Source organism: Sinocyclocheilus anshuiensis, unplaced genomic scaffold, assembly GCF_001515605.1.
Source record: "Sinocyclocheilus anshuiensis isolate Anshui unplaced genomic scaffold, SAMN03320099.WGS_v1.1 scaffold257, whole genome shotgun sequence".
Lineage (NCBI taxonomy): Eukaryota > Metazoa > Chordata > Actinopteri > Cypriniformes > Cyprinidae > Sinocyclocheilus > Sinocyclocheilus anshuiensis.
Genome location: NW_015539889.1, coordinates 1428850 through 1452976, shown reverse-complemented (window position 1 = coordinate 1452976; position 24127 = coordinate 1428850). Strand labels below are relative to the sequence as shown.

General features: G+C 38.1%; 1 protein-coding gene across 4 annotated transcripts in view; it reads right to left on the bottom strand.

Annotated features, from left to right (window-relative positions):
• The window catches only part of LOC107685650 (IQ motif and SEC7 domain-containing protein 1-like), a 218825-nt gene that overhangs the window by 24100 nt on the left and 170598 nt on the right, over positions 1 to 24127 (bottom strand). Inside the window, exon 1 of one of the 4 annotated variants that reach the window (XM_016482313.1) lies at positions 18277 to 18362. The exons of the other annotated variants lie outside the window; for them this stretch is intronic. Within the exon in view, the coding sequence (XP_016337799.1) occupies positions 18277 to 18314 (38 nt within the window). The 5' untranslated portion in view covers positions 18315 to 18362. Of the gene's footprint in view, positions 1 to 18276; positions 18363 to 24127 lie in introns of those variants that run through there. 4 annotated transcript variants of the gene reach the window in all.

Sequence of the window (24127 nt, the reverse complement as noted above, 5' to 3'; positions counted from 1 at the left end):
CACACAGACACACACAGACACACACACACACACACACACACACACACACACACACACACACACAGCTGTATTTATAACATCTCTATAATATTTTCCCTCTTTTTGCCTCCTCCCGTCCTACTTACATAAGGAGGGTGGCCTGGCTTACGCATTTCCTTTCTGACATCATTACCTAAACAATGGGCGTCGCTCAGGCAAAGCCCAGATGCTATCGCCCGCTCAAATGTGCAGTTTAGAGTGTCTGTAGGGTGAGAGAAAATAACCTCACAATGTAGACTAGCGTGGTTTTAGGAGTCTCATCAAAAAGAGAAATGAAAAAGCCAACACGAATAGCTTCCAGGTGGTGACATCTTGGTGTCTAACGGTAGAGAAGTGATGTTCTCTAATTAGAGTAAAAGCTCAAAGGGCCTCTCTTATTTCCTGTACCCAGCTCTCTTCCTGAACTAAGAATCCCTAAAGGAAGACTAAAACAGGTTGGAACTGGACCAAAGGGGTCCAGACAGCCATATTAACATCTGTTCTTCAATGTTAGCCTCGAGATGTACATGTGCTATTTGTCAAAGATCTTCAGCCCTGAAGTGGAAAGCAGAATCGCAGCAAGAAGCTGAAATACTGATCATGTATGCCTTTACGGAGCCAGTTTGGCAATGTCTCGGCATACAAGGAATAAATAAAATCATTGGTGAGAACGTCTAATGGGTCTGAGGAGTCATACATTCAATAGCGTGTGACTCACTCCCAAAATGTAGTGACCAAATGAGATGGACACATGCAGGAATAACAAAACATCACTAAACTGATGAATTGCTAATTTGTATGTACAAATGAATGCAGTTGAAGTCAGTGAGGCAAAAACCCATTACACTATTCTGTAGCTTATATGAAGCAGGAGGTCACTGTGACTTAGTGCTTTTAGAGCCACCTGACAGAGTTCATTATTGAGGTCCTCAAATCTTTTAATGCTACAAGGCTTGGAGAGCAATACAATCTTTCCTGCTTGTCAGAGTAAGGCTTCAAGGAAAACAGCGTGACAAATTTTTTCATTTGATTCTAGGTCCACTTATCTGTCACTCTATTAGGCGGAACTGAGGCTAAAACACCACAATGACCGTGGAAAACATCTATTTCTAATATATATTTGAAGGACATTCAGCTATTTGCAGCTGTATGGGAAAAAAGGAGGTGGCAGAGTAACTTACATTTTAGACGTTTGTTTTTACTCCAACAAAAATAGTTCCAAACAAAGCCATAGCAGAACCGTGCAACACTGCACAACAGCAGTGAATAAATCAGTTGAATGAATAATTCATTGACTCGTATATACAGTCATCTGATTCGTTCCTGAATGAATCAGCATCTTGAAGGAATCGGTTCAATGGTAATGATTCAATGACTCGCTCGTAAACTCATACTGGCATAATGGTGCAACCTCGACCAATCAGATTTGTAACTTAACATGTACTGTACGAATACACTTTTTATGTATTTTTATTATTATTTTATTATATATTTGTTTTCAAGTCTCAATGAACCACTCCTTTTTATTTTTGCCTTTTCTTAACCAGCTGTCATTGCTATTCTCAGCCTACAGTCTGGACTGACAGACAGCTGAGCTTCCTGTGAACTCGAAAGACAGGATCACAATGTGTCAGGTCTGACTTCATTCTCATCTTCCATCCATGGAACAAATTCAGTTCCAGCAGATGAATATGGAAAAGATATATTTGAAAAGAGCTGGACTGAGTTTTTCCTGTTAGCTCACCGACTCCTAAGAAAAAAAACCTAGTGAATCTACAATACAAGTGTGAATTAAATTACAGACAGAGGTCACGGAACAGCTTAATCTCTGATTTCAGTTGCGTCTGTCTGGAAAAAAACCTCATTGTTGAAATCTGTTTACAGTGACACAAGTCCCTAGTGTTATTCTGCAATGCATTTTGGTGTGAAATTACATGTTATCTCCACTATGGATAATGAACTCATTTCTTTCCTTCTCAATAGCTACTTTGTGATCCTTTCTTAAAGGTATAGTTCTGTTTTTATTACTTAATGCATTACTCATGCCCATTCCACACCCCCCTTTTTTTTTTGCAGTAAAACACAAAGAGAAAAAACTTTGAAGAGTGTATTCTCTTGTTTATGTATACATGAAAATATATAATATAATGTAACATAATATAATATAATATAATACATAATCTCTCTAAAAAGTGAATATGGGCCTAAAAAGCACCCCAAAACATTAATAAACAAGATCCATATGATATGTGCACTATATTTAATGACTTTACATACATGACCTTTAAAGCCATATGACAGGTTCAAAATACTTTTATAGTGTTTTTCTTTTTGTAATTTTTAAGCTTGACAGTCCAGACCTTCATTAAATTTCATAACATGAGAAAGATCAACCAAGATTTGTCCTTTCATTCAAAAAATCTTTCAAAATTTGTCCTTTCCTCTTTCGAAGAAGAAAGTCAAATCCGCTTAAGCCCTCTCAGTGTTTTGATGTGAAATCAGAAACCTACAGACTAGTGTTTTTAGGTAACAACCACTCTATAATCTATACAGTTACAAAACAATAACAACAATCACAAAATAGTACAGAATGATTTCAATGACCATTCCAAGGCACTTAACGTGGGTTTGCAATGCACATCACCCTCATTGCATGTACACATAATTATATAGCATAGGCCATCCGCCCGACAGCCGCCCCCAGAACTGAGACGAAGACATGTTTGTCTTTAGGTCCAGCTGTAATTTAGAGATCATTAAACCTCTTTGAGTTAAGTGCTCCTTGCACCCTTCTTAAACCTGATCAAACAGAAAAACAACTCATCTAAAGGTCAGCGGTGGACTAGTAAACTCCAGTTAATAGCATAGATAGTTGTTTATCAGCACATACTGTTCGCTCTCCCACTGCTAATGTCTGTGAACAGCAAGTTCTGTCCAAACTGACCCAATATAATCTACAATTTATAAGGAGCAAGTTTCAACTCAGTCCTGATTGACAGATAACATTTCCTGTTTAGTTTATAAAGTCTGCAGACAAGTTTGATTAACACAGTCCATTTAAGGATATCTAAACATGTGTTTGGTTGGGGGAAGTTGACCTCCATCTATATTTGCCATCCCCTACCCCCTCCATACGCCATAGTTGAGCTTAAACACGCTTTTGGCTTCTCTCACAGACCTAATCTCTAATCTGAGGGATCCTGTCCACGTGTGGTCTTCCATCACGGTTTCCCCCACGCGGGCCTTTGTGATGGATTAAGTGTTGCACAGTTGCACTCCCTCCATCCGATGCTATACAACCACTTCTGCTTCCTGCATCCTGACTAAAATAGCAAATAGCTTCCCCGCAGCGGAAATGCGGTTCATGTTGGAGGGTCAGTTGGGGTCAGGTATTTTATTTTGAAAGGGTTTACTCTTCCACATCGTCACCATGCTTGAGAGCTGCCTCATGGGATGAAATAGTGCAGTTCCATTTACCTCTCTATGTCATCCAGCAGTGATAATACAACAAATGTGGCAAATGACATTAGACCTGTAACACCCCACAGACTCGATTTTGTGTCTTCCAAGAGTCAAGAGTCAGTGCTGTTACATTGATGTTAAACATTGACTACTGACAAACGGGCTTGTCACATTGCCTGATAGGAACATTCAGATCAGTCACATACATTTTTTTTAATTATATGATGTTAATGAAGGTGTCGCTTAAAGTAACATCTTTTATAATAAGTATATATATATATATATATATATATATAATATATAATACAAAACTGATCAAATACATGAGGAATATCTGATAACAGACCATTAAATTATTGAGTATTACTACTTGGAAGAGTCAACCGAGTGCTTTCATTGGTATTAAAACACACTGGGATTTTTATCAAATTTGTTGAGCCAGTGCCTTTGTTTTTCTAGTTCTTTTGGTGACCTGTAAGGCTCATAGAAATAACAAAAATAATAACAAAGTGCAACAGTGCACGCCAACTATATATAGAAACAATATATTTTACATTTGTTGCAAAATATATATCTACTTATATTTAAGTAGTTTGAGAGCGTAGAGAGACCGATTGGTTCGCACTGCAGTGGAGTGGCTGGGCACTTAAAAGTGTTCTTTTGGTGCAATTTGCTAGTCTGATCACTTGGAATTCCACTGTTAACCCTCATTATTTAAAATTTAAGATGAAATAATGCGGGCTGAAGGCTTAAATTAAAGCATATAACATCGATATACAACCTCGTAGTTCACAGTAGATCTGTTTTAATGGTTTACATGTTATTGTTAAAAACCAATTCGCCTATGATAAAAAAAGTAATGGGATTTTTACTTTTTCAGAACCTGTCTGTTGCACTCTGTAATAAAACAACCTTAACAATCAGCCAAACAGAATCAAGCATTCAACAGAGTTGTTCCCTTCACCCAAACATGTGAAATAATACAAAGACATTAGAAAAACAACACATCTTTCTAATGCATTTTCTTTGCTGCATGTTAAAACATACATTTCCACCAGTGTATTAGCTTAATTCATGAATAAAAGTCTCTTATCAGACAATTCTTTTAATAAATGAACCAAAAAGACTCACAAGTTATTGGTTTAAATGGTTGCAAATTGAAATCACACTTACAAATTGAGTAATGACAAACAAATAATGTTTTGCTACATGCAACACCAGTATTGCTTAGCTTAGTTTGGGCCTATTACAGGAGCTTTAGAGGACGAGGCTTTGAATTTAGATTGATCATGAAGTCTTTCCTATAGAGGCTAAGTTCTTAAGATTTGTTGGGTGCAGTACTGTAGTTTTCCAAAATCTCTAAAGTACTGTACTATATGTGTTGGAAACCTAATTGGGGAAATTCTTGATAAAGTAGAACAAGCAATTTCACTGCTGTAGCTAAAAGCCATTTATGGATAACTACATTTTGTTACTTGTTTAGAAAGCAAGAGGAAATGAGAGCCTTTTATCTTTCTAATTGTTGTCCTTGCAATGTATCTTGAGGCATGTGTGAATAACGACACAGACAAACAAACAAGCCGGGCAGTTTCAAAATGCTCAGACATTATCAGGCCCTCTCGTCCAAAATGACCGCTGAGGTTGAGTCTAAATAAACAGAGTTTGGAGGACGTGCCTTATTATCCTCCCTGTCTGCTCCGTCCTGGCAGCAGGGACAGAGTAGCGCCATCTAGAGCTGGAGATCTACCTAGCAGCTGTCAAAGTCTCAAACTCGGCTCTCCAGACTGCCCCAGGATGACAGGCATCTAACAGTGGATGGTCTGCGCCAGCCTGATACATGACCCTCAGACTGCCATCTTTTGAGTCGATAAAGGAAGCAGACAGTGAAAACTAAGGAACAGACACAGCCGGGCTGCACAAGAAGGGACAAATCATCAAAGTTCAAATATCAGTATTGATGCTGCATCAAAAGCATTGATTCCCACATGCAAATATTGATTCTTACTGTTTTTCAATGTCACACGATCCTTCAGAAATCATTCTAATATGCTGATTTGCTACTCAAGAACACATCTGAATATTTGGGTTGAACTGTTCTGGAACAGTGTTGTAAATACAACTTAACCACTGATTTCTAGTCGTGTCCTCTTTTGGAAGGCCAAACAAAGTAGTTTCACTTTCACAATGAAAGACACAGCGTCACACACGGCAGGCTTGAGTGAGTGGAGGCCGGCGGGCTAGAGTGAGGAACGGCCGGCGGGCTTGTGGCAACCACATGTGCCGACCCCAGGCTGGACTCCACTTCGTCCACGGTGAAAGCAGAACCACAGCGTGAAGTTGATGTATTTCCTCAGCGACCAGCATGGATCAGCTCTAGGCATGACGAAGCGGATATCGTCCTCTTTTGGAAGGCCAAACAAAGTAGTTTCACTTTCACAACGAAACACACAGCGCCTTCACGACATGGCGGTGGCGGCAACAACAATACTACAGCGAGAATAAAAGTTACGCCTTCTTTCTTTGCGTGAACATTTGGGCGGTGTTATGCAAATCTTCCGACATTGTGACGTAGACATGTGGGGGCGTGTTAGAACGAGCCGTTTTAGGTAGGCGTGGTTGACTCTTAACAACTTTTATAAAGAATATCTCTTTGGATTTGAGACTTTAGTCTTTGCAACTTTACAGATCTTCTATATGCATTAAGAGCTTGTAACACTCCAAAGAGAAAGGACAAATTGAAATCACATATGACCCCTTTAAATCTAATTGAGTCCCCAAACTTTTGAATACATTATATACATAATTCATAGTTTAGGCCTATTTAATTTTAACAATAGCTTTTTAATGTTGAGTTGAGTCTATTAATTACTAATTTTGCCCTCATAAAACACAAAAATGTCTATTTTATTAAGGTAATATTAGCCTTGATAGTATAGTACATTTGTCAGATCAAAAATCCAATAAATGATATCTTCCATTCCTAAAGCAAGGACAGCAAAGGTTCTGTGTATCTGTGTATGTTTGTCTCTTTAGACACCTTGATTGATGGGTAGTGATAAGACGTGTCCCATCTTATCACAGTGAGAGACATGTTGGCGGTACAAGAGGCAACTGACACATACAGATCTCAGTCTCTCTCTATTCAAGCTTCAAGGTCGTTTTATTATCAAAATATCACCCTTTCACACACTGTGAACTCTCTGTTCCACATCTGTAATTATGCTGCGAAAAATAAGCAAGGGCTATTTGCAGTTTGCTAAATGTGCTAGTGATATACCATTGCTAAATGCAAAATTAGCTGAAAGAACAGCAGACACAAATCACATGCTTCCAAACAACCTCAAATCTAACAAAAGTAAAGGTGCTTAACCTACCGTCTGAAGGCAAACACTTGTGATGCCAGCTGTCAAAACACAACACAAATCTCCTGTCCTTCGCTTGTATTTCCTTTACTGGAGGTCACCAAAAATGTGGGCACCGCTTCTATTTGTTTCCCATTGCCATAGGCTACACGCACGCATTAAGAAGCAACCAGCACCTCCCAGCGCTGCCGTCTGCTCCAGTCATAGCATTAGCACTGGCACCAGGTAATGTCTCTGCCGCCCGTCCTACCGTGTGTCTTCCTGCTCTGCTGAGGAGGGCGCAGGCAGTGGTTATGGGGAAGTGCTGAGTGTATGTGTATGTGTGTGTGTTGAGGTTTAAAGGAAGGGAGTGGTGATTGCACAGTTGATTGCTTTCTCTGAATTGTGCGTGATTTAAAGTCAGAGTGAATGTGAAACCATGCTGGAGATCCTGTGACAAATAATCATATTTTCTTATCATAATGCAACTTATCGAATGCTTGTATTTGCAAATGCAATCTAGCTAGGGTTATTAACTAAAATCATAAACAAAAACTTTGAGGTACTAAAAGTAAATAAAGTAAAAAGTAACAAATATAGACATTAAAAAAATAATAAAAATGACAAAAAACAACAACAAACTTACTAAAACTAAAAAAAATTAACTAAAAAAATCAAATTCAAAGTAAATACAAAAAGTATAATAGTATGAGTCTAGCTTTACTAAACATATTTATGAAGAACTATGGAGGAAAAAGACAATTTTTTACTTGCCAAAAGAAAAACAATGTCTAAAACAGACAGTGAGTTACGAATAAATCTTCTACAGGTGGGCCATTTGACTTGAGCCTTTGTTAAATCCTATAATGACTTCTAATACAAAAAGAGAGTGAATCGTTTTCATCACTCTGTGTTCATACAAAGGAGATGACACTGAATATTTCTTTACAATAATGTCCTGCGTCAGTGGGGGAGAAATTTATACGGCCATCCATTCTAGAACAATCCCAGGGCTCATAACGTGCGGCAGATCAAATGATCGATTTCACTCACATGTGGGACGTTTCACACAAGGACCTTTGTGAGAACTTCAAGGCGCATGTCAAAGTCATTTTCTCTCAGTATGTAAGAATGTGGTATGAAATGTGAGAAGGGCTGGAGTGTTTTCAATTTGAGCGTTCAGAGAAACTTCGATGCCATTTCATCTCTTAAAAATTGTGTTTTATAAAGGATCACAGCCCTGACATGTGGAACTTCCCTTTTTTCATCACAATGATTCAGAAGTGTTCCTCCACGTCATTCTTGCAAAGTTTTATCATGGTAACCATAGTTTCAACCAAAATACTATGATTGCCATAATTAATGTTTGTAAGAGCCATATTGAAAATCAACATTTTGAATGGTGGAAAGTTTCTACACCAAATGTTTTATCATCATCTCATACTCAAACAGCCATATCTACATATCCATCAAAACAATTTCCAATCAGAAACAGATCCCAGAACAAAGATGACCAGAAGGTCTAATTCTCTTTCTCCTGCTGATGAATTCATTTGCAATTTCAAGGGCAGGGCACAACAAAACAACAATTTGTGTCAGCCATTTAGTTAATGAATACCAATGAAATGGCATTACATGCAGCCCTTCAACTATAATCGCATGAAAGAATGAAAATGTTACGGATAAAATCACTGTGAAACATCAGCATAACGTCAAGGAATGATTAGAATGATCACATTACACTGTGAATAAATATTTATGGTGGCTTACAAACATCAGAATGCATGATTTGATATCTCCAGTAAAAATATTAAAACTGGTGGAATGACAGATTGGGACTTTATGACACAATAAAAAAAAAAATTGCAGTAGATGAGAACACTGACCTATATGTTCTGGCACCCCTGGCAAAATGGTTCATTTTCTGTGCCAGTTGAGTACGTTCTTATAAAAGATAATAGCTTGACATAAACCGATTCCTGTAAAATTCAAGCACAGCAACATGCGATGAAAATGGTTAACAAACTCCTATAAAACGCACATTTCGCTATAAATTCCAAACTAGTTTACTTGAGTTACCTGCTGAGGTGGTCTCAGGCAACATTTGCAATTGCACAAATAGTGTAGCACATCTGGGAGCTGTCGAGAGTAACCTTTACAAGGGGCATTCAGCAGACATGTAGGGCCATCCATGCATACCAATACAGATACGCAACACAACACTGCTGCTCACTGCTTACACTGATCTAGAACCAGCTTCAAATCCTCTAAAAACATCAATAAAACCATGTATCATCTATAAAAACCCTATGGTCTGTAAATATGACATACATTAGATTTCCTGTTTATTTTGCATGCCTCAACTTTACTCTAAATTCAACATTAGCCAAGTTAGCAAAGTTAAAAAGCACTGAATTTGTGGACCTTCTGCACTGAACAAATTTGTGTAGCTCTGCGGAGTGGATTTAAACAGGTTAAAATGTGTTTTAACAGAACCGAGAGTACTACATGCTCAGCTGAAAAGCATAATCAAATTACCCGAAATAACCAATAAATTCATCTGTGGCCACAGAATCTGAGTGGGCCTACGTATTAGTAATGCCTCTTTGCATTTATTAGCAATAATTTGGAGTTTTATAGAGGAATACTTGTTGTGTTGTGTGGCCTGTCAAATCTCGTCAGGCTAATAGCAAACAAACAAAAAAAGGCATGTTAACACTTTGCACATGCTAACCAGGCTCAAATTGTTAACACAATAAGCTATAAAAGCTATCTATTCCATCTTTCAATCACAGTTTTTGTCCTAACCATTTTGACGATTGCTTGGGTATAATCGAGTATTTCTGCATGGTTTAACTGGATAGCCCCGCCCACTGTGTAATCTCATTGGCCCAGAATCTCTCTCCCAATAATTTAAACTTCAGATACGATTCTAAATGGTTAATCATTTCACTTCATTGTGAAGTCGAACAGATTATTTTCTGGTAGACACTGTGCTACGTGCATCATGCTAGTACACTAATTTTTAAGGTTCAGTGATAGATGGAGGCAGTATGTAATTTTTCAGAAAATTATAGTCTGGATAGTTTTTAGTAGTCAAAGAATTTGAGAGTAATTAAATGCACATCTTTTAGAGAGTTGACTGCAGATTGAACTTTGGCCTCTTCTGTTCAAAACAAATATAACCTGGTGAGATCACTGTGAAAGCGGATGCGTACGGATTTCTTAGGCCTCAGGGTCAAATCGCATCCATCCTAGAAACGTTTAACTGTCTTTACAAGCTTGACTGAAGCAAGGCTACGCTTTTTCAACCAAACATTCCTCTCATGTTGACAGCATGTTACCACATAGAGGCCACGGGAGTCTATTTACACAACTGGGCGTAACACCCTTCTGAAGATAATCAGATGATTTCTCATCAGGCTTGTACAAGGTGGAAGAAAAGAACTATGCATTTCAAATGAATGAGAAGTCAATGAATGGGAACACAATAATTATACGCTGTGTCCTTAAGGTATTAATACTATGATTTGTCATGACTCACAGCTAAAGAAAGAAGCAATGGAAAGAAAGGCAGTATAAACATAGCGTGAGCACAATATCTGAAGAGTGACATCTTATTAAATAATGCTTTTCTATAATTGTTGGGCTGGAGGGTCTGCTAATAATTTCAAAGCCAAAAATTTAATTCTGGAAGCATAATTTTCTCTATAATAAGTACATAGTTCAACCTGGTCTCATAAAAATACGTACCTCTGGGTACTTTTCTGCAACACCATTTTTACGTACCTTACTGCACGTTTCGCTGGAGTTTCAAAGAGAAATGTCCACTGAGTGGCACTAAAATACGGGTTCAATACGTGAACCCTGGGACATTTTTATTACATTGATATAGGTACGTATTGCTGTGTTTTTATTACGTTGCTTCAGGTATGTATTACGGCGGTTCAGAATTCAAATATCCGCGGACTGTCGCTAAAAGTTAATGCTCTATTGTGTTGGAAATATGCCCTACACCAAACCCAACCCTAAACCTACCCGATAGTGTTAACAAATGCAAAACTGATATAAAAACGCATTTGTTGATGCAACCGTGCCATTTGAACTTCCTTATATGCAGATTTCAGCTGTTTTGTCGAACCGTAGTTACATGGGATTCAAACTGGAGCTCCTTATCTCTCAAGTACATCTCCGTACTCCGTGAACTACCGAACAAACCTACCGTCTATGAAAACCAATAGATATGAAGCTGGATATGTGCAATGCTAACATTAAAAAGCATCAGCTTTCAAATCTCCCAGCATATTAAAATTGTTCTGAAGTCATAATAAACATAAACATAATATTCTTCAAGTAATTGTGCGAAAATTACGCTTTATTAATCGAAACTCTGTAAATTTGTGTGAAAAGGAATAAAAGGTGTCGGAGTTTTACTGCCTCTAGTGTTCATTTCTTTTGGAAACTGCAGTGATATGTACTTAATGGTACGTAATTCGCGTCTCGCGAAAAAGTGCCACCCAGGTACGTTTTTGCCATGAGACCAGGTAGCTTAGTTTTACACAATATTTAAATATTTAATATACTAAAATATACAGCTGCCTTTACATTTCTAGGTTGTTGACAAAATACCCAGGCCTGCATGTGTTGGAAACATCTAATCTCCAGTAACTATAACCTCTTTATGTGGCAAGTAATTGTGGAGTTTCTTGGGAATAGCGTGTCAGGGATCTTACGATAAGCTGGGAAGATGCGGCCTGTCAGAGCGGACGTAACCAGCAAGCCGCAGAACTGCTTCTGTCCGTCCCTCCCTTCCCTCCAGCTGCCTAGAGTCTGCTTCTTTAACTTCACATGTAACGCCACACAAGCTGGCACACGCAAACACACACACGCAAACACACACACGCAAACACACACACACACACACACACACACACACACACACACCCTACAGTCAAACATCTGCAGTGCTCACACTGCAACTCTGTCCACACCTCATTTCATAAAGCAGCTTTCAGTTTTGTGCTCTTAAACAGTGATGTGTTTCCATCGGTCACACAGAGGCCATTGCTTTAAAACCCACTTTTGAAATCTTTCAGAATTTGGCACAGATTAAATGCCTTGTTGTCTTTCATATCCAAGGAGAAATGAAAGCTGACGTGTGTAATTTAGAAACTAGTAGTGGTGTTTTTGGTTATTCGGAAAGTGATTTAGTATCTTTCAATGATTTGTATTCTGTTTAGGGAAATGAATCCTTTATTATTGCAGCTCAGAGGAATAGGGTCACTTCCAAAGGTCAATCAACCCATTCTACTGTTTTCAAAGACTTAGCCAATGATGCAGTTCCAGTGAAATGTCACTCTCTTGTAAGCTTCTGTTTTAAGCTTAGCTTCTGTTGAAAGATGGCCAGGTGGTGATTAGCAAGTCCCGCAAACCTCAAACCCAACCAGGCCTTCATCATCCTACACCTTGTTGTTACAACCAACACTGGCCCTGCATTCTTCTCCCCTGGATTCCTGAGAACTGTTTTTTTTCTTAGGAAGAACCGGCAGACTCAGCTAATGGAAGCCAAGTGGCAATTATCACAGAGCTTGCTGCAGATTGACTGAACACACTGCAACAAATTACAAACGAACTTGACATTGTCTATAAACATGGGGCTTCGCAACATAGCAAAAAAATATTTAAGGGCTGCTGTTTACTTGGAGCGGACGGCAACAATCAGTCTGCAGCATCCAAACAGTGTGCTGTTGTTCAGATTCTAGAGATCACTATCAAGATTTGTATTTTTGTACTAAAATAGAAGGGCGACATGCATAACAGTGCTGCTAAAATTGTTATATAAACCAAACAAATTATTTTCCAACAGTAATCATCTACAGCTTGTGATTATCATGAAATGCTTTGCATGGATATGGAGAGTGAATCACTATACCAGAGCTGACCAGACAGGTGATTTAATAAGCACTAAAGCCAAAATAGATCATACCACTGAGCCTCCAAAAGCAGAAACACTTTGTGGGGAATTTACTTAACAGCTGCATTACTTTTGTGAGCTGTGTTACAGTGCTATTCACTAACCATCCACAATTCACTCTGACTGGATGCTGAACACACTAATTAAGCATTTTCATCAAGTCTGATTTACATCAAGCATAAGAGACTTCTTCCTTTCTCTACTTCATTAGGAGTTAGGTATCCTGAAAGGTTTGAGAACACTATACAACGCAGGACTCAACAGTGCAGACTTTTTTTTTTTTAGTAAATTCAGTTTTCAACTTGCCCTGCCAATGTTTTTCCTGGTCCCAACACAAAATATTATGTTTATAAATTCAATTTAATAAAAATTTAAATGTTATACGGAATATACTTATAAATGATCATTTTAAAATGTATTAATTGGGCATATTTATTTTTAAATAATATAAAAATATTGATTAATATACTATTATATTTTCACACACATAAATACAATTTTTACATCAAAAAAAAGAAACATTTGGAAGAAAATTTGCAATGGCACAACATTCAACCCATTCTTACTGATGATGCTTGATGAGTTTAGGGACAAATCACTCATAATGGTTCCACAGTTTCCAGCAGCTCAACTGTTTTTTTCCAACATTACTAATAAGAAATGTTTCTTGAGCACCACATCAGCATATTAGAATGATTTCTAAAGGATCATGTGACACTGAAGACTGGAGTAATGACTGTTGAAAATTCAGCTTTGCCATCACATGAATAAACTACATTTTAAAATATTAAAATAGAAAAGTTATGTAAGAATGGGCAGGCTTTTCTTATTGTTTATATGTGTCTAGTTTAAACCCTCAAGCGAGTTTCTACCTTTTATAAAGAATCAGGTCATGGCTGTAATCAAAAAATGAAACAAACAGAACCGATCAATAAGAAATCAAAAGATCAAGATTCTTCCAGTTCTTTATCATTCATGGAAAATATATCATACCTGGTGTCTCTTTCCCTACGCTCTGTCCCCAGAGGCTCCCTACATGACACAATGACACAGCAGATTTGGATGAGAAGGTACATACCCCTGCTTCTTACTGCATAAGCCTAGCTTTGCAATATTCCATGGACAATCACTAGATCTTACGTCCTGAATACTAATTTAAAGACAAGTCCTGCAGTAACTCAAACACAGGACAAATTCGGGTGCACCAAACACTCCTCTGGCTCCATGAAATGCAGTCATAATCAAATATTTAACATTTATTTGGAGCTAAGAGGAAAGAACTGGTTTGATATCTCATCTGCTGACAGAGGACAGAGCTGAATCTTAATTTGCTTGTCCTCAATTTTCAAAGTTATTTATATATTTAAGCCAGTTATTTAAAGTACCAATACAGCTGGGGTGTCAGCCATCACAAGGTGCCAAAAATGCATTCATTTAAATAATATTTGCACAATGCAAATTGGATAACAGCTGCAGAATATATAAAGCTTTGAGACCTTTTCATGATAAGCAGATGGGGAAGTCGTGGCCTAATGGTTAGAGAGTCGGACTCATAACCCAAAGGTTGTGGGTTCGAGTCTCGTACCAGCAGGGATTGTAGGTGGGGGGAGTGAATGTACAGCGCTCTCTCCCACCTTCAATACCATGACTGAGGTGCCCTTGAGCAAGGCACTGAACCCCCAACTGCTCCCTGGGCGCCGCAGCATAAATGGCTGCCCACTGCTCCGGGTGTGTGTTCACGGTTTGTGTGTGTTCACTGCTGTGTGTGTGCACATTGGATGGGTAAATGCAGAGCACTAATTCCGAGCATGGGTCACCATACTTGGCCACATGTCACGTCACTTTCACTTTTTTTTGTTTCAGTCGTTTAACGTCATAGTCCATTTTTATAGTTATTATATGCCACCCACAGCACTTTAGGATTACCACTAGCTTTCCATATGATGTTTAACAAAGTAATGGCTGCTGACATATGTGATATGGTTTTATCTGTGGATCAGCGATCATAATCTGGAATAACAGTGCCCCGTTTCCGAGAATCACATGCCAGCCAACCTGAAACCAACACATCCAATCTGATAGAGACCATCGCTGTCACATTCCCACATTCACATCACACGGCCAAACACAACAGCAATCCCCTAGACACAGCTGGAGCTGTTTGACAGAAATAGACTTGCTTTGTTATGGCCCTGTGAATCCCTTGAGGAAAGCAGCCATAATAACGGCAAGATTGCACATGGGAGACTCAAACCCCAATGTCGAACTCACCAACACATCAGTGCCCAGAGAGATCATTCAGACCACATGACTGTCGGGATGTGTTCGGCCCAACAGCAGAGTGACGGCAGAAACCAGGACCATTAGTATCATGCCATCATTATGCTGTGTGACTTGTCCTTGTTTTCTAGTAGATGTGTGCTGTGCGACAACAGCGAAGATGACTGTGTAACCCTAGGAAGAGGTCTGAAATATTCTTGATGAGTCATGCGGGGTTGGATGACTATTCAAATGCACAGCTGTTTATTAATGTCACAGAAGAACAGACGTATTTTGGGCTGTTTTTTGAGTTTTTTGTTTTCCGAGCTTGATCTGTAGGCACAAATATAGGAATAACCAGCATGGATATTAAAGGGATAGTTCACCCCAAAATTACAATTCGGTCATCAATTACTCATTTTTATCTATTACTAACCTGTTGACTTAATTTCTTCCGTGCAACATTTCGAAAAATTAAACTAAAACTTTTGTCTATACAATGAAAGTTAAAACAAAACAAAACAAAACAAAACATAATTTTTCTTTTGTGTTTCGCAGAGGAAATACATTTATACAGGTTTGGAATTGCATTCTGTAAATAATGACAGAATTTAAATTTTTGTATAAAATTAATATCCCATTAAGTGCCATAAATTCAAGCCAATATATTAACGTATTTCAATCTAACATATAGGGTTAACTGTTATCGATATAAATATTAATATGAATATTTTTATGTTATGGCCAGTAACCTAAAACAACTATCAATTATTTTAAAATGTTACAAGTGATTTGATGCATCACAACATTATAATGTACAGTATGACATTTTTTTATTTTTATATCTCTACTTAAAAATATGGAAAATGAACAAGTAAAATGAAACATCCAACATCGACTGATACAATAAACAAACAAACAAAAATCTCTTAATATCAACAGATATGGGACCGATATATGGGGCATCCCAACTATATAATATATGAAAGCACAGCATATGTTTATGTTGAAAATACGAATGGTTCTATCCCACGTTCACATATTCCAAGTGTGTGACTAAACTTAGAATCTAATTACATCAGCATATCCAAAGATAGTTTAGCTGACACTCATATGAGTGCAAAAACACCACCAGTTCTGATGAATATCTCTGAATTCATAACCACAAAGAATGGTTATTGCTGCATTATCTGATACCAAGCAGCTTAATGTTGCATAATCTTCCCCCAAACTAAAAAAATCCACCTCACAAGGACGCCACAGGAGCCAAAACATTCCCTGGATCGCACCAGAAGACACCGGGGGCACAATAAAAGCAGAAAAAAACAGGCTGACATCAGGATATGGACAAACAAAACGAGTATTGCTATACATAAATATAAAACAGTATGGAACGTCTAGCACAAGGATGTAATTTTTCCATTTACTCTTGCATTTGATTTCTTTAATGGTTGTCGGGAAGCCAATCTACGTTAAATGTGTTTGCGTCAGTTGTTTCTGCTTCAATGTCACCATCCTAATGGATGAACATAATAAACAAGCTCCGAGATCAATGCTAGCTACCCTACGGATCACAGTGCTCCATCAGCAAAGTTAAGGAAAGAAATGTAAAGTCAAACTCTGGAGGTCATCAGAGATTTCGGATATCATCCGAAAGTTTTATTTAGTCAGTTTGGCTTAGTAAGCAAACAATCCAGTGTCCTCCAGCTAGTTCGCATCAGTCAGAATGACATCAGACTACGGGAGAGAGAGAGAGAGAGAGAGAGAGAGAGAGAGAGAGAGAGAGAGAGATAGCTGCATGCCTCAACAGCTGCTGCAGTCATCTTTGCCAGAAACCTGTGTGCTGCTCAGACACCCGCAAACTCACACACACAAACACACACAAACCTCTCACTCCATCCTGAGCCCGGCTAGCCACAAATAACATGCAAAAAGCAGCGTCCGGAGGTCTGCTCTCTAACAAAAGCCTGTTGTTGCAGCGGCCGGAGCTCCTCTCACCTAGCGTTACGATGCACTCCACTGGGCCGTCTGCTTCCCTCCTTTCCCCCAGCCTCCTGTCCCTCGAACACACTCTCATTTTCTCTGTCTCTCCACGTCACTTTCTCTCTATGCACCTCTCAACCCCTCCCCCTGCACTCATCCCACTCCTCCATCCCTCCCTTGCCCTCTCTGTCTTTCTCCCCCGGTGTGTTTTCTGTTGAAGGTGGCGTTTCGGTGCTCTTGCCCCATGCAAAGGGGCTGTGTTCTGTTTCTCTGTTTTTTACCATGCTGCAAGGTCACAGATTTTTTTCACAGTTCGAAAAAACAGGGTTGGACAGAATTAAAAACAGACAGAGAGACAAAAAAGGTAACCAAGGGGCAGAAAGAGAGAAAACAAGCAAAAAAAAAATTTAATTCAACCAGGGGCCAGTTGCACAAAATGCTTTTAGTCTTACAAAGTTAGTCATCTAATATTTTTTTAAATACATAAATAAATACTACAATAATTTTTAATTGTATTAGCCACTTTGCCACTAAAGCAAATTCTCCTACTATCATAGTATGTACTGAATTCGATGAAGAACATCTCATCCATTAATGAAGTACGTTCTGTAGGCATGCAGTTTTGTATAAATGCATCTCCGTACATCCTTCATTCACCATGTTGGCACTGACATTTGACCATGTGTTCTTTTGACCTGTGATGTACTAATAATAACCACACAAATAATTATCTTCAGTTTTCAAGCCCAATTTAACCACATAGAACCTTTTAGCACCTGTAAGGGGCCACTGATAGAGAATGCATTTTTGCCTTGAAAAATGCAGGCAGAGAAAAAATGCAGGCCTTTTCTAAAAGCTGAACTTTAACTAGAGCGCCACGTTTTTAGAACACCATGTTATGCGCGAGCCACTGCAAAAGATGCTAGCATAACAATCAAGTCCACCTAGTATGTTTAAATAGAAAACTATAAAAAAAGTAGCACAGTCAAATGAAAAACAAAAAACAAAAACACGTTACTAACACGTTACCACCCGGCTCAGTTGTCTGACATTCTTGAATTTGTTTCTCAAATTTGCCAGTTTCTCAACTGCCTCAATTGTGTTTAAATCTTAAAACTTGCTGCCATTATGCTTACATTTTGTTTTGATACTGTCTTATTACCTAATCTGAGCTAAATCCCACTCATGGTTATCTGCTGTTTATATGTGGATCACGGTGAATAAGTGTTGCTGACTTACTGTTGTGCCTTCAGACGGCAGCTGGCATGAAGCGGCATCAATCTCCTGTACACGTTCCTGAAAAGCAAATGTCTCAAGGCTGACCTTGGCTCACACCACCAAGAGATCCGAACCACAGAGGCATCCGTACGAGTGCCAGGACCTCAAGTTTTGTGTACGTGCTAAACTAAGTGCAATACAATCGCTCTTTCACTGTATGGGAAGGATTTAACTTTAATGGGATTGCAAACTGAATCTGGCAGGTGGTGTCCACGATTAGCTCATGTTCGGCTTTTGCCTTTAAAAACAGCAGAGCCTTGCACAACAAACACACAGAGGCTCAGTCATCTGTGGGGGCACCAACCCCCCTCATGACCCACTTCACCAAATTTGTGACTAAAGTGGAGTGGCACTTGGCTACCACTGGAGCCAAAACAGTCCTCGGATAATTGATTAAACATCCCTGGAAAAGCAAAACCAACGACTGCTGTAAACTAGTATTAAAGGGGTCATATGATGCGATTTCAATTTTTCCTTTCTCTTTGAAGTGTTACAAGCTCTTGGTGCATGAAGAAGATCTGTAAAGTTGCAAAGACTAAAGTCTCAAATCCAAAGAGATATTCTTTATAAAAGTTAAGAGTCAGCCACACCTACCTACACATTTCATTACACCAAATAATGTTCTTTTTAGCAACATCATATGACCCCTTTAAGTAAGTATTCATTGGTGTGTCTGCTGAAACTGATCTAAGTGGACAGCTGCCAAACTCTGCTAGGGTCTTAGTAATATACAGTTCAAAAATATATATTGATCAAATTATTTTACAAAAACATAAAAAATCGATAGAATTACTCAACAAATTTAGTTTAAAAATAATAATAATAATAATAAAAAACTGTCCAGAAATCACAAGATTACTTCTTTATAATGTATTGACAGCACTATTTGTATCAAGAAAATAAGAAAAAGCTGCATATAGTTTTGTGAACAGTTTTTTGTGCCCGATATGCTGTCTTTTGTAAAAAGTAAACATTTTCTAGAAAATATTTAAATAATTTCCTTTTACAATTTTAGCACAATTGCAATACAATACAAAAAAACCCGAATGTCTAAATAAGCATATTATTAGAATGTTCACTGTCAATCAGCATAACTGACTGCGTTTGTGATTTTGTCGGATTAATGGAGAAAAAAATGTCCTTATGGGGTAAAAGACTCTCCTGGGACAATCATGCACATGCACAAATAAGGAGCAGCTGGAGGGGAGTACAGGAACTCAAAAATGCTGGATCCTTCAATCCACAGGCTGCTGTGCTCCTCCTATTTCTGTTTTATCTCTCACAGCTGACCACTTGGGACTGCTGTGAGCATCGACTCAAACACCCGCCCAATCACGCATATCCATCAGCTAATGAAGCTGGAGAAACACACCGCCTGGCCATTAATATGTGTGCTGAGCTATAACACAGGATGATCATTAATAGCCTGCATAGCCTGTGACATCAGCGGAAAAAGAAAAACGTTTTAAAGGAAAATAAATGTATTTTTATAGATCAATTTTTACTTTGGAATAACAAGGAGAACAGTTCACAATAACACCAGTAACACGAATTAAGAAAGACGGGGTGAATTTTAATTTCACGTTGACTTCAAGAGGCGGAGAGCACAAAGGGCCAGTTCCTGACCAGAGGTTTATGGTGTTGGGTTAGTAAAGGTTTAGACAGAAGAGGGAACACTAACGAGTGTAAAGAGGCTAGTCACCGAGGACCTTAATCTGCTGAAAACTGGACAGATTATGACATCATCACAAATGTCCAATCCGTTGCCTGAATCCTATTGATTCAGAACACAGTACAAAACACATACAGTTACACAGCAAAAAAAGTATAATAATAACACCATAAACTATTTTTTACTGAAGAAAATCTCTAGATGTTAATGCATCATCTTTGCAGCACACATTGCAGCCATTGGCTCCTATAGAAAACAAAAACAGGCACCAAATTATTTCTAAGAGCCACAGAATACACGTTTTATTTCTTATCTTTTTTTTCTTTTCTTTAAATCACCTTAACATCAGTCATACTGTCTTGTGTTTATGTCTCCCCTCCTTTTACAACATAAGCATTTTAATCCATCTTGTAGATGTCCTGGGAACTAAGGTTTACTTAAAGTTGGAACTAAACGTCTTTTCCAACTTGAGAACATACAGTCACAAAGAATTGTTTATTACACAGAATCTGTGCTAATATCATTGACCATAATTATGTCAGCATCACTTGGCCACTGAGTGTAGTTTGGGCTCCTCCTCAATGCATCCTTTAAATGTTGTCATATGTCTCGCACACATCCAGTCTGTTTTTCTTCATTTGTAACATGCAATTATATAGGAGGTGTTGAATTTTACCTTTAGTTCCTTGCATTCTTTCTTATCATGTAGACAACAGGTTAAGTAAAAATATGAATATGCAATATAGCGCATATATTTAGCAAAATGCTGTTCTTTATAGTTATTTATTTTTTAGCTGAATGAGCATATGGACGGCGAATGGTTATTCTGAGGTAAATGTTGTTATGTGGCATTGTTTACAAGCTTTAAATGTTTTCTGCAGTTTGAAATACTGAATGAGCGATTTCATGAGACATTTCAGTAAGTTGTACTGTATCTTATAATATACCTTTTGATGTCCATTCATGTTAATTTCATACTATACTAGTAAAGAGAAAGATATGATGGGTTCACGTGCCGCTTGAACTGAGGCGCTACAGCGATCAGTGCCATAACGGTATTTATTGTTTGAATTTTGTTATGAATTTGGCAGAATTTTAAAGCTGATATTTTGTTTATTAAAAGGTAACAGAGCACAAAGCTTGTTGCGATTACTGGATGGCAGATGCGCTACAAATAGGCCTAATATGAAGTTCACGCAACAGAACACAGCTTGATAAGAAGCCATGCATCGATTCTAAACAAGAATTGTTAACGATATTGTTAATGTCCACACAGCTGACAGCTTTACCTGTTGTAGTTTGTTCAAGTTGTGCACGAAATAGACACTGCTTTTCTGCACTTTTACTTTGCATGTCTCCATTTTCGATCTCTCTCATGCTGCACAACTGGAGCTGCTTTCAGCAAGAGTGACATCAGTGCTGGTGTTCGGCAGAGATGAGAACTGTTTGAAAGTCCGTTTTTTCCACTAAAACTTTAATGCGCATCGTCTCAGTTTATTAAGTCAACATAACAAAAGATGTGATCACAAAACAAGCAGGAAAAAAGGCATTACATGCAAATTTTTGAGTCATAACACATTTATATAGTCGCCAGTGTCGAACTCAGCAAAAATATCACTTAATATTTGTATTAATATTAATAATAATTATTAATAAATAATAATATAGTTTTAGTCGCAGTCTGGAGCCCTGTAGAGCTTGCAGAAACAACACAAATACGTCTAAGGTTCGTATTTTCTTTGAGCACCAAACTCAAAGAACATTAAACTGTATGCTACTGGCTCCCTCAGTTAAGATGAATGTTCAGGGAGAACCTTGAGGCAATGCCGCACTTGCTTGCTCAAAAATACAGGGCTGCACATAGACCTTTTGGCTTTTTATAGCCAAATAATAACAAAATTTTATGATAATCTGAAACCTTACTTTATTGTATTTTTGGTAACAGGGTTGTAAAAATGCAAATATGAATATAGAAAATGCTCATATGAAATGAACAGAAAAAATGGCTCTTACAATATTTAAGCTGAACCCGCAACCTTTTTAAAAATTTTATTTCAAATTTTGGTAACAGGGTTGTAAAAATGCTAATAAGAACATAAAAAAATGCTATATAAAATTGAAAAAATAAACTACTCATTTAATATTTATGCCAAACCTGCAACCTTTTTATTTAATTTTATTTTAAATATTGGTAACAGTTGTAAAAATGCAAATATGAATATATAAAATGCTATATATAAAATGAACAGAAAATAATCGACTCATAATATTATTAAATTTGACCTTTTGAGGTTGATGATCAACATTTTTTTTTTTTTATGATTTATTTTTGGCGTTTTATGCCTTTTATTTAGATAGGACAATAGGTCGACAGGAAGCGAAGTGGGTGAGAGAGAGAGGGGGGTGGGATCAGGAAAGGTACACTAGCCGGGACTCGAACTCGGGACGCCCGAAGCGCAAAGGCGCTATATGTCGGCACGCTGCCCATGAGGCTATCGGCGCCGACGATCATCAACATTTTTAAAGGTTAAGCAAAACAAAACAAAAATGTCAATTTTCCTATTCAGTATATGCACAACAATTACGCATATTATTGAGCGTATGCAATTCACGATAATATTTAAAAAAAAAACAATTCTACTGATGATCATGGATAAATACATGAAACTTGAACTTATGGTTCAGTGCATTAAAAAGTATATTTAATTTCCTTGGAAAGGAAAGATGCTGTGTGAGTGGTTGGAACGGCTTCATCCTGTGTTTTACCCTGTCAGATGTCACAACCCCAGTGTGAGGGGGATGAGGGTAACGGTGTTTGTGTTTTGATGAGCAACGCTTGGTTTGTGACCTCACTTACTCGGAGGTCAGGAGGAGTTGTGTGTGAGCGTCTGTGAGTGAGTCACGGATGGCCAAGCAGTCATAGATGGAGTGTTTTGGTATTCCTCAGCACCTGTTTGGCACCCAACTGCAGACACAGGCAAGTGAACAGACATAACAATCCATTCTAGCAATACTGAGCTCACAAAGCTACTCTGGAAATATACAGTGGAGAGGGAATTGACATTGATTTGTCACATTTTATTACCAGAATGCCACACTCACTTCCATATCAGCCTGTAGGGGGAGCCATCGTACAATCTACATGTCTGATGACGACAATGGGATAGATATCACATCATTATTCTCTGTATTTAAAGAATCTATGGAAAGACAGAAATTACTGACTGGACGATTGCTAATGAACATATGCAAATCCACTGGACATTAGAATTAATAAAACATTAAACAACTGATTTGGAACAAGATAGTCTTGTCATGAGTCTATTCCCTAGGTCTGCACAGGGAGATTTTTAAAAAGAAGCTGTAATATATATGAACGTCACAGATCTTCTGAGATGAATTGGCGTGTTCCAGTGGCATTACCCCTGCAGCCAATTAACACAAGCTAGGAGAGCCTATACTCGATTGTGATTGGCTGAGAGCACTCAGGGGATCTCATTACAGCATGGTAGTGCAACTCTTCACTGGCACAGCCTCTGACGGAAGTTTGATCACTGGCTCAAAGAGCGTCAGCATGGACGACCACGACTCCAGTATTCTTTTTCAACCAAAGTGTCATAGTTCTTCATATTCTATACTGTTTTATATGGAGAAACTACTAGTAACGTAACGGATACAGCTGATGTGATGAGCTAGTCTGATTGAAATCGGCACTTTAGTGATGAGCATCCCTAACCGTCAGCATTACACTTTGACAGGTATTAATGATAACTCAAATCTTGCGGGGTGCTGTTATTTTCAGCTCAATCGGATTTATGATTTTCATCTGCTGGATGATAGATAGATAGATAGATAGATGGATAGATGGATAGATGACAGACAGACAGACAGTCAGATAGATAGATAGATAGATAGATAGATGACAGACAGACAGATAGATAGATGACAGACAGACAGTCAGTCAGACAGACAGACAGATAGATGACAGACAGACAGACAGACAGATAGATAGATGACATACAGATAGACAGATAGATAGATGACAGACAGACAGACAGATAGATGACAGACAGACAGACAGATTATAGATAGATAGATGACAGACAGATATATAGATAGATAGATAGATAGATAGACAGA